This window comes from Lactuca saligna, chromosome 8, assembly GCF_052625555.1.
Source record: "Lactuca saligna cultivar CGN05327 chromosome 8, ASM5262555v1, whole genome shotgun sequence".
Lineage (NCBI taxonomy): Eukaryota > Viridiplantae > Streptophyta > Magnoliopsida > Asterales > Asteraceae > Lactuca > Lactuca saligna.
In genome coordinates, this window is record NC_136424.1 from 24,569,130 (window position 1) to 24,580,721 (window position 11,592).

At 35.7% G+C, this 11,592-nt stretch overlaps 2 protein-coding genes across 2 annotated transcripts; one reads left to right on the forward strand and one right to left on the reverse strand.

Annotated features, from left to right (window-relative positions):
• Positions 1–775: 775 nt before the first annotated feature.
• Positions 776–2,976, forward strand: LOC145011198 (putative L-type lectin-domain containing receptor kinase S.7). Its single transcript, XM_078969858.1, has one exon. The coding sequence runs from the start codon at positions 881–883 to the stop codon at positions 2,915–2,917; it is 2,037 nt and encodes a 678-aa protein (XP_078825984.1). The 5' UTR covers positions 776–880; the 3' UTR covers positions 2,918–2,976.
• Positions 2,977–9,071: 6,095 nt separating this feature from the next.
• LOC145013187 (small ribosomal subunit protein eS25) lies at positions 9,072–10,138 on the reverse strand. Its single transcript, XM_078971991.1, has 4 exons — positions 10,036–10,138; positions 9,848–9,922; positions 9,442–9,576; positions 9,072–9,356 (listed from the first exon to the last, which is right to left on the reverse strand). The coding sequence occupies exons 1-4, from the start codon at positions 10,036–10,038 to the stop codon at positions 9,243–9,245; spliced, it is 327 nt and encodes a 108-aa protein (XP_078828117.1). The 5' UTR covers positions 10,039–10,138; the 3' UTR covers positions 9,072–9,242.
• Between the last annotated feature and the right edge of the window lie 1,454 nt (positions 10,139–11,592).

The following is an 11,592-nucleotide window of genomic DNA, read 5'->3' on the forward strand; positions in this document are numbered from 1 at the left end:
CATGTTACATGTTTAGTTTGAATAAACACAGGGAAATTAAGGAATTTTTAGGTATCAAATTTGCCATCATCTTTTTGTACGTAATCAAAATTTTGTTAAATATCATGTCTGGTTGTCTTTTGTTAAGAATCTTGTTACTTGTTTGAGCATAGCTTGATGAACCTTCGATGACCATTTTATAAAGGACAATATGAAAAGGTTTTTAACGAAAATACTAAACAAACGACTGCAAATACGTAGTAAAAAATTTAGAGATAATTGTAGGATGAAGGATGAAAAAAACACATCATAAATTCACAATCCACCTGCTTAATATCAACATTCGAAATTGCAAACTTCCCAAAATGCCCCTTAAACGTTGAATGTTAACTCCACTTCGAAAGTTTCAAAGAAATTGTAACAAGTTCCAAGAGAATTCAGACAAAACAACAAAAGCTGCCCAGCCCATCCAATAAAGCCTGGGAAAATGGGTTAAAGCCCGGCCCAGTTAAACAAATTAACCCAACTTGGTCCAAATCGGGCCGGAAAAGCCGACTGGCCCGATTCTACTGTGCACCTAACTCATGCGACCTGTTTTCTTTTTACCTGTATTTTTTGTTGCAACTTTTTAACCCTCTAGAAAACATATGGAATAGAATATTAATTTAAAACGTGGTCCACAAATAATTGTCGTGTTTATGGAGAAAAGGGAAGTACTGGATCGATCTTTTTGTCTTATTTATCACCCGAAGCGAAAATAACCACATCCTCCTCCATCGATGTACCCACCACCACAACCTCATCACAATGGACATCTCTATCATTTACAAACACTCACTTAAATATTAGTTACAAGTTCCATCACATCATCCAAACCAAATCAAACCTTCCTTCTTCTCCAATGGCTTCTAATATCTCTCTCTTTCTTCCAACTATGAACTTGATAGCATTCATCATCTTCTTCTTATTCGTCTATGCTGAATCAACTGATCATGACGGAATAGTAATCAATGTTACAAAACACTTATTTTTCCCTGATTTCAATACCCCGAGAACTGTTCATGATCTCATGCTGCTGGGGAGCTCCGTCGTGGACAAAAAAGGTCGGATTCAGATACCGGACACCACCCAGAAAGACGGCGTCGATGATCTGAAGCACTTAGTTGGTCGTGCTGTTTATGCTTATCCTGTTCGTGTTTTTGATCCCATAACGCGAACCCCAGCTTCCTTCCAAACGACTTTTGCGTTTCAGATTGAAACTACACCAACAAACGTATCTTCTGGTGGAGGAGATGGTGGCGGCGGTGACGGTGGAAGCGGTTTTACATTCATGATAACACCTGATGAGTTCACGGTGGGACGACCTGGGCCATGGCTAGGCATGCTAAATGATGCTTGTGATGAACAATATAAAGCTGTTGGGATCGAATTTGACACCATAGAAAACGTACAATTTGGTGACCCTAACGACAACCATCTGGGAATCAATTTGGGTTCCATTGTTTCGACAATCACCATTAATGTATCGGAGTTTGGTATTAACTTGAAGGATGGTGAAATTCACAGAGCTTGGGTTCATTACCATGGCCAAAACCGTTTCTTGGACATCCGGTTAGGTTCCGACAGCGTTGGATATCCTTCAAAACCCGTGTTTTCCGGCCGCGTTGATATATCAGATTTCTTGAAAGAGTACATGTTCGTTGGATTCTCAGCTTCTACAGGAAACTTTACTCAAATTCATAACGTCTTGTCATGGAATTTTACCTCAAGTAGTCAAGCTTCTCTTCGCGTACCCTCGCCGGAAACCTGCGAAAGCAAAATCACAGTCGACAATGGCAACGGCGGTGGGAGAAACAATCTGAACGGTTTCTTTATTTTCATGACAGTGGTTTTCCTTGTAGTTGTAGCTTTGGTGAGTTTATACTACAACCGGAAGCGAAAGAGCGGGGAGTTGGCCATGCTGCTGGCGGTGAAAGAACGCCCTCGCCCTCCTAACAAACCACGGCGGTTTACTATTACGGAGGTTTCATCGGCGACTCGGTGTTTCGACGATTTACACAAGGTGGCGAGTGATGAAAGAAGTGATACATATAGGGGTACTTTATCGAACGGGTGCCACGTGGCGGTGAAGCGGTTCTCTGTGGAGTATTTTAAGTCTCATGGGATTAACCGGCGGCGCGTGGGTAAAGAGATAAAGGCAATGAGCAAGTTACGTCACCCTAATCTAGTGGCAATTAGAGGGTGGTGCTTTGACCACCAAGAGACCATGGTGGTGTATGACTGTGTGCAAAATGGGACCTTCGATGATTGGCTTTATGGAATCGGTATCTTGCCATGGAGCCGGCGACTCAAGGTGGTGCGTGACGTTGCACAAGCATTGAGCTACCTCCATTCACAAAAACTAGCTCACAAAAATGTTAATACAAATAGTGTATTTATCGATGTAAGTTTCCGAGCCTTGCTTGGCGATTTCGGGTTCGTGATGTCGGGTACAGAATCTAGTCGGTTCGAGGAGACAGTGAGTCTGCCGACAGATGTTTTTGCATTTGGGGTGTTTGTGTTGGAGGTTGTGGCTGGCAGAAAGAGGTACATATCTGATTCTGACATGTCACAATCTGAATCTAAATATGAAAGGTCAGACTTGGATCTGTTGGAATGGGCTTGGAACATGCATGAGATGAATGAGAAGGACAAAGTGGTGGATCAGAAGATGAGTTCGGTGTTGAACATGGATCAGGCAATTCGGGTTGTGGACATCGGGTTGTTGTGCACCTTGAAGGAGAGTAAGGGGCGGCCGAGTATGGCGGAGGTGGTGGAGTATGTTTGTTTTGAGACGGAGGTTCCTAAGTTGCCACCGAATCGACCCATGGCTTTGTTTCCTTATACGAGTACAACGGGACTTTGTACTAATTCTTACATGTGTGCTTCCTTCAAGTAACTCTCTTTAAATCTTTATTTTACAAACATTTATGATGTATTTCTATTGATTTTAACAGATATATATGACATGTTAGAGCATTTCAAATGCATGGGTTAATAAGAATAGTCAAAATAAAGTGAGTGTCTTGTTAGTCATTTAATGGATTAACCATTAGTATACAATCAGTGGCGGATGTCTTTAGGGGCCAAGAGGGGTCATGGCCCCCTTGGTTTTAAGACTATTATTACCAAACCAAAAAAATTAAGATAACAAGTTATTTGAGAATAAAGTCCCCTCCCATGATTTTGAAAATAGGCAACAAAGTTTTTAAGGCAATGTAATCAATAGGGATTAAGAGACCAAATACATGTTCAGAATAATATGTCATTTAAGATTAGATATATGTATTCACCCTCATAAAAGTGAGAAAATTAAAGAAAATCTTATGTAATATAGTGATCTGTTAGAATCAATGAGATAAAATAGGAGTTAAAATAGAAGAGAAAGAGGTTGCAGACAATAGAAAAAGGAAAAATTAAAATATCAAACGATGTAAACAACTTCACAAAGTGAAAATTTAATAAAGTGAGATATCTGAAGAAGCATTGCCTTTCATCGGATAACATCGACACTGCCGGCTCTCACCTTAGTTGTCGTCGTGCCTCATCCACAACCACTGGCCACCGCTGCGCACTTTCCGTCTTGATTTGGGGCATCTTGATATGGGGGTTAGTTTCTTTTGCTTTTGCTTTTAAGACTCTCACACGTAATATTTATATTTCTTTCTTTTTGGTAGATGATTAAAATTATCTTTTTAATTAATTACTTATCGAAGGTTGTGTCCGGAGTTTCTTCCCATTTGCCACATTAGGTTTTTTTAAGAGAAAATGACAAAAATAGCCATTTACACTAATGGCATTACAAAAATAGCCAAAAAAAAAATCGAAATTACAAAATTAACCAACGATTTCACAGATGAAGATGCCCCATCTGCGAAATGAGCACCTCATCTGCGAATGTACAAGCACCTAAAGCACAGCTGTGCTTTAGGTGCTTGTACATTCGCAAGTGCTTTTAATTTTTTTTTTTAATTTTTTTCTGTATATATAGGGGTAAAATCGCAGATGGAATAGGTCCATCTGCGATTTACTCTCACTCTATCTGCGAAATTGTGGTTTTTTTGTATTTTTTTTTAATTTTTAGTTTGACTATGAAATGAATTGGTTTGACTACGAAATCATGTTGCTATATAAAAAGTTTTGTAGATTGTTTTACTTTCTCAGTCAAACCAATTCATTTTGTAGTCAAACTAAAAAAATATATATACACAAAAAAAAACCACAATTTCACAGATAAAGTGAGAGTAAATCGCAGATGGACCTATTCCATCTGCGATTTTACCCCTATATATACAGAAAAAAATTAAAAAAAAAAAAAATTAAAAGCACCTGTGAATGTACAAGCACCTAAAACACAGCTGTGCTTTAGGTGCTTGTACATTCGCAGATGAAATGCTCATTTCACAGATGAGGCATCTCCATCTGTGAAATCGTTGGCTAATTTTGTAATTTTGATTTTTTTGGCTATTTTTGTAATGTCACTAGTGTAAATGGTTATTTTTGTATTTTTTTTTTTTTTTTAATTGTTTATGTTGGTGTTTATGATTTTAGTTAAGAATTTTCTTTTACTTTATTTAGTTTTCAAGAAATATATATCAATTTTGAAACACATAAAGTAAGTACAATTAAGTATTATTGCTTTATGGTACATATTTTTTTATATTTAACTATTAGTACGATCAAGTAATCAACATAAATTTATTTTTTTATGATTTACTGCATTTGATTTTTATCGGGTATGTTGTGTTTTGTCCCCCGATTTGAGTTTATATCCATTGAAATTTAATAAAAAAAGAAAACAATTTTCCATACGGTATAGTTTGTGTGTTTCATTTTATTGAATCATGTTATATTATCTTCTTTATTGATCTTGAATTTGCATTTCTCTCAACCAAGTTCCACATTAGATGTACAAGTAATCTTCACGTCTTGTATTACGGATGATGGTATTTTCCATCTAGTGTAATAACAAAATTGTTATTTAGAATTCTAAATGAGAAATGATGCGGCCATTGCTTATTTTTAAGAGCTCGTTTTACATCGGGGAATGTAAAAGAAAAAACGATATTATTTAGAGAAAAATAACATGGTGTTACACTAAAGCATTTTGCAATAGGCATACCATTTTTTAGGTGTTGTTTGGTTCGCAGAATGTTACCGAAGGAATTTGAATTGGAATTGCAAAATGAATCTGTCAGAAATTTGAATCCAATTTCATATGCTATTTGGTTGGTAGGAAATAGAATTTGAATTAATTCCAGAATTTGTTTAGTTCGCAGGAAATGAAATTGGAATTCATGTAAAATGACATGATTACCCTTTTACTTGTTTTGCTTAATGTTACATTGTTTTCTAACTTATATGTAAAATTACATTATGAAAATTATAAAAACAGTAAAATTTCGACGGTGGTGGTAATGTTATTAGTGGTGGTGGTGGCAGCGGCGGTGGTGGTGGGTAATGATATTAGTAGTTGTGGTGGATAATGGTCGTGGAGGTGGTGGCAACAATGGCGACGGTGGTAGTGGTGGGTGGTGGTGGTCGGTTGCGGTGGCAACGGTGGTAACGGCGATAATGGTAGTTGGTGGTGGCGTCGCAGGCAGTGGCGGCGGCAACGGTGGTTGTGAGTGGTGGTCATGGCGGTGGTAATGGTGGTCGGTGGTTGTGGCGGCGGTGGCAGCAACAACGGTGGTATTGGTTGTGGCGGCAATGGTGGTGCTGGTGCTGGTGGTCGGTGGGGCGTCAATGGTGGTGGTTAGTGATAGTGGTGGTGGGTTTTCTGATAAGTACACGAGGTATTTTTGTAATCTGCCACTTTCCTTGATGAAAAAGAATGTTTTCCATCCAACTTTTGGATGGAACTCACTTTCCTCCATATGGTGGAAAGTTTATTTCATTTAGGAATCCTTTTCTCCTCTCAAAGTCCAACCAAACGCATGAATTCGAAGGAATTGAAATTTTTTTCCCTCAAATTTCATTCCTTTCCTACCAACTAAACGCACCCTTAGAGATCTACCGAGAAATTGTAACCACTATAAAATCTATTTCTAAGGCCCATTTCGCAATGCGAAAATAAAACATAAAAACAACGTTTAGAATCAAAAACGAATGTCACAGTTAGGGATATCAAATCAGAAAAACACTGTTATTACTTTTTATCTTCGGCAATATAACTTTTTTTTAGACTATTAGATGTGAGCATAATACAAATTTGATGTCACCTGATATGTCACATAAGCATAAACAATGGTGTTATAACACCAAACAAAAAAATAGTTTTCATGTTATAACATTAATATTTTCCATGTCATATTTTTATATATATATTTTTTTTTCAGTTTGTTTTTTTTTCTTTTTTGTGTTTTTATTAATTAATTAAACAAATATATTTTTATAAAACATAATATTTAAAAAAATAAAAAAGAAACAAATTTTAGAAACTAAAATTAAGATTATAATAAAAAACCATTGATTTTAAAGATAACATTTTTTCCTCTTCCTAATTAACCCAAATAGCATCTAAATTAAACATAAAATCATAATATTTTACTACTAATCTTAATTAACCCAAATATTTTTTACTAGTTTGATCATTCATCGTTTGTACCACTGCTAGATCTTGAGATGACAAACCTTCATCGCTAGTTCGAAAAATATACAACTGTTGTGTCATTAGTTCTCTCTTTTATTGCTCTTGCTTCTCCCGTGCATGCCTTTCTAAAAACTCCAAGTGGCGACGTTTCAACTCTTTTTTTTTTTGTAATAAATTGTGCTCATCGATTTTCACTTTCATTTCCGCCACATCTTTTGTTTTCGCCTCAACCTCCTCCGTATGCCTTTGCAACGTGCCTCGCTTTGTCGCCTCATGGCGGTCGTCGTCGTGGGGAGATCTCCTCGATATCATCCGATATATCATTGGTGTCAGCGTTTAGGTCAATGTGAGTCCGTACGTCTGACACGTCGACCGAGCTCGAATTTCGAGACCTTTTTGATTTAACTTCCGACGATGTAGAAGTTTTATTCCACCTTGGATCCACTTGCAGCAACTCTCACAACTTCTCGAACTCGAACACATGTCCCATTTCAACATGATATTGTTCTTTTGCAGATTTGAAAAAATCAAAGTCGTTTGCTCCACTCTGTTGTTGCGCCTGAAGTCTAGTGTAAATACCATTGAATTTTGTGCACCGCTTAGTTATTTGACTCCATTTACTATTTAGCATGTCCGTATTGCAATACGGTTTTTTCTTCAAAATAGCGTTGAATTTTTTGAGCACCGCCCACCAATATGCACTTTTCATCATACCATTACCGTGGAGTTCGTCTTTTGAAGTAGTACACCATGCTGCCATCAGAGCATATTCCTCCTCTGGTATCCACCATTGTAAAACTTCCTCACTTTCCGTTTTAACCGCTATAGTTTTCCCTTTCCCTCTTCCTTTCGCTTTTCCTTTCCCTCTCCTACTACCTCCCGTTTGTGTTTCAACCGATGGTTGTGTTGGCGGTGATGGTTGAGTGATTGGTTGTTGCATTGAAGAGAAAGTCGAGAAAATATTTTGTTGCAAATTTGGGTATTGGCCAAATGGATTTTGTTGGAGGTTAGATGAATTAGGAAATTGCAGCGATGGTACAGCGGGATTGAAAGATGCTCCTTGGTATGAGATTTGTGGTGATCCTTGAGAAGATAAAATGTTGAAATAATTTCCGTAACCGGCAAATCTGAGAGACAAGGTTGTGTTTGGGTTTGATTGAGGGGTGTTTGAGTTTTGATTATATTTTTGGTTACGAAAGTATAAATTTTATAGAATATAGAGAGAAGGCGAGAAAGGTGTAAAAAATAGGTTAATATGTTGTATTTATATAAAAGCTAAAGGGTAAAAGTTTTTTTTTTTAATTTACAATTTGACCGTTGTCAAACGGTCCATTGCACGACTGTCATTTTCTACCTATTTCACCCTGTGGTAACAAAGACAAGATGCACCATAACAAGAAGCAACGAGCAAGGGGGCGGTGTTGGGCTTGTTACAACGGCATTATGCCTTCGCCACATCGGCCATAACGAGGACGAGATGGCACATACCGATCGCTCTTATATAATACAAATATGACACATCATAACGATGCCATGTTTTGGTTTACTAACACGAAACTAACCCAATTAAAATCAACGAAGATAATATAAAATAATCATTTGACTATTTATATCATCGTAGAAACAAGACAAACAAACAAAAAAAATACAACACATGTTAATATTGTAAGGCTTGTGTTGAATTGTGAACACAAACACACCACAACATGGTTTTATGTTTTCACAACGACACAAACATGAATTCAAATATCAACTTCACCTCAATTTCGTTTTTTATGGCATCATGTCATCGATTAATGGTTTAACACAACATAACAAAAGGCCCTGTTTCTTGGCGAGGAATGTAAAACATAAAAACAATCAAATGATAAAGTCCACTAAGAAATTGTATAACGGATAACAAATACAATTTTCAGGAGGTGATTTTGACCATTTCATAGAACCCTCTAAGATTTCTCATTACCTGTGACAAATAGGTGTTTAGTTGAGGGATTTTCTTAACTATTGGTTTTTTTCCATAAAAAAATATTAGAAGAAATCGTTATTTCTATTAGCTAAACGGTTTAGTCGTCTTAGTTGATATAAATGTAATTTTTACCTTTATCTTTTCATTTCCTGTTTAAAACCAGTTAAAATTTAATGGATATAAATGTAATGTTTAGCCTTGGTCGTTTTAGCCTTCTACTCCCAAGTTTAAAATTGAAGGAAAGGTCGAAAGGAAAAGTGAGGAAAGGAAATGGGTTCACCTCCCAATCATCTCACATTTGGGTGGATAGATTTCAAAGAAACAAAGGTTCTACTTTCCTTTCCTTTCCTTTCCCTATTTAAGAACGTTTCTTTCTTTCCATTTCCCTCATTAAAAAACAAATAACACAATTTTCTTGCTTTCTTGAAAGGGAAAACTGGAGAACATGGTGTAAAACAAAACTAAATCAATGAAGAGATGAATAAAAAGATTCAGTTGCTGGAAAAGTTTGTGTTGCCAATAATTGATTATCAAATCCCATACAATTCCAACCAATTCAAATTTAATTTTTAAAAGCAGTATAGCCAAGGATTAAGCTCTTAATTCTGAAAAACAAAATACTAGGTAAACAGAAAGACAACAAAACATGAATAGCATGTAATCCTCTCAAGTATTGGTAGCCCTGGTATAGATTTGTTGGCTAGCATGAGCAGATACCATCCTAATAGCACCTCTTGCCATCAAATCCTTGATTGCCTTCCTTGCTAATGACCCATTAATCTATAACAAATCAAAGTGTATTAACCCACAGATGATTTAATGAATGATTAGAGAAGCATTTGTTTTTTGAAGTATATAGCTGTACCCTTAATCTGTCTGACAAGATTGAAGGAGTGATGAGCTTGAACTTTGGAGCTTCAGAAAGAAGCTTGTCATATGTCGCCTTATCAAATAGAACCATGTTGTTCACCTTTTCCTTTTGCTTTCCCTTGCTCCATTTCTGTAAACCCAATTCAATTCATAAACAATGTTAAGATCAAAAAGGAGAAAATGTAAATTGATTACAGAATTTGCAGTTGACTACTTAGTAACATATCACAAGCCCTATACTACATAATGTTAAATAAATGTCTTCGATTTGTATATCGAAACCCTAATAGCAGAAACGGAAAAGATTAAAAACACAAATAACTAAGCAAATGCGCGATCAGGCTAACCGATCGTATGCAACATAATCAGAACACATGAAATGTGGATAATCGAATATTGACCTTCTTCTTCTGCTTTCCACCGCCGGACTTGGCGGGTTTGGATGACGGTGGGGGTGCTTTCTCCTTCTTTGGCGCCTAAAAAAGCAAAGAGATGTAAACTTTTTTGAATAATAAAATTCACAGATAGCAATAAGTTTAAAATGGGAATCGTTAATGGAGTTGTGGATTTGATGATTGTGTTATCTTACCATGAAGTTTTCTGATGACCTCTGGTTCGGCTAGGGTTTGGAAGTGCAGGGGATAACATACTGTGCGACCTTGTGCCTTTATATTTGACCAAGGGTTTTGGAGTTTAAAACGGGTCGGGTTTTAAGGAAGAATAGATGAGTAGATATTGGTAATAACAAATACGATCTTTCCCTTTTCTTAAATATTAAAAGAAAATTTGGTATTAAGTAAATCCAATTTGATAATGATTTTTAAATCATTAATTAGATCCAAATTAAATTTATATTCAATCTTAATGGATTAATTTATAATTCGATTTTACTAATTCGAACAACTTATATTTTCCTAGATCTCTTAAATATATTCAATAATGACATGTTAACCATTATCTCAAATATTATTCTCATTAGCCCCCTTAATTGACTTGTAAATTTTAAACTTTTGTTATTTGACTGATTAAACTATTTTGTTAAACATAAAAAACAAAACTAAAAATATATTTCATTCATTTTCTATTTATTAAAATTACTTATTTGATCAATGATAAATATCATACGTGTTTGACAAATAAACTAGACATGAGTCCTAATAAAATTTTCAAATAAATAGGAATGAATATGTATTTGTTAAAAAAGTTGTTATGCGACAAAAATAATAAGTAATATAGATGATTAACCATTGTGAATACTTAGTTTTGCTCTTTACCAAAACAACAATTAGGATGTCTAAATATTTAAGACATTTGAGAATGAAGATTGAGAAAGATGGTAATGACAAATTTGTGACACTTGTTCTTTAAGAACAACCTAGGAGGTGTTTCCAAAAAAGTTGGGAGAGGAGACTAGATCCAAATAAGGCTTAGGATATAATCAAAATTTAGGGACAAAATCGTTGATTTTGTAGATGACTAAGTTCTTTTATGGAATCCAGAGAGTACAATATCAAGCAAGTTTGAGACGATCTTAATTAGTGTGGAATAATCATGACTAAGGAGTCATCAATAACAATGTTTAACAATATGTTGTGGTATTCAATTAACGTCAGTGTTGCGGAAAAAAGTTTACTCGTCCATACTGCTAATATATGTGGAGCATAAAACTGTCTCTCCAAAAGAATCATTGTAGAGAGAATGGAGGCTCAAACATATATAGGGCATGTTCGACACGGAATGTGTGAGAGTTTATAGCTTCTAGCGTTTGACAAAACGTTCCATTTTGAACAGAAAGTCTCGTTTGGCGCTACAAACTTCTAACATTTAGTTTAAACAAAACGCACCAAATCCAAATGTTACTTCATGTAGCGTTTAACAAAAAGCTACAAGTTACAAGCTATATGCTACCTACTACAAACGACCTGCTACCAGTTTGTTTTGTCGAACACGCTCATAATCATTTATAAGATAGTGTTGCACCAATGTGTGATACACTAACACTCTCCCTCAAAGTCATATACTTGATGAGGATAGATAAGGATGTTGAAACATACTAAAAACATAGCCCAAAAATTTCGTTTTAATTCATTAGTAAAAACCATCAATATCATACATCACATAAAAGTCATAAAACCATGTATCTCAA

Bases quoted from the DNA above. Each gene is read 5' to 3' on its own strand.
- LOC145011198 (XM_078969858.1), top strand. From the start codon at position 881: ATGGCTTCTAATATCTCTCTCTTTCTTCCAACTATGAACTTGATAGCA.
- LOC145013187 (XM_078971991.1), bottom strand. The intron at 9,577-9,847 runs GTCAATATTCGA...TTGGGTTTACAG, and splicing joins GTGGAAAGCAGAAGAAGAAG to AAATGGAGCAAGGGAAAGCA. The intron at 9,357-9,441 runs GTACAGCTATAT...GATTTGTTATAG, and splicing joins TCTTGTCAGACAGATTAAGG to ATTAATGGGTCATTAGCAAG.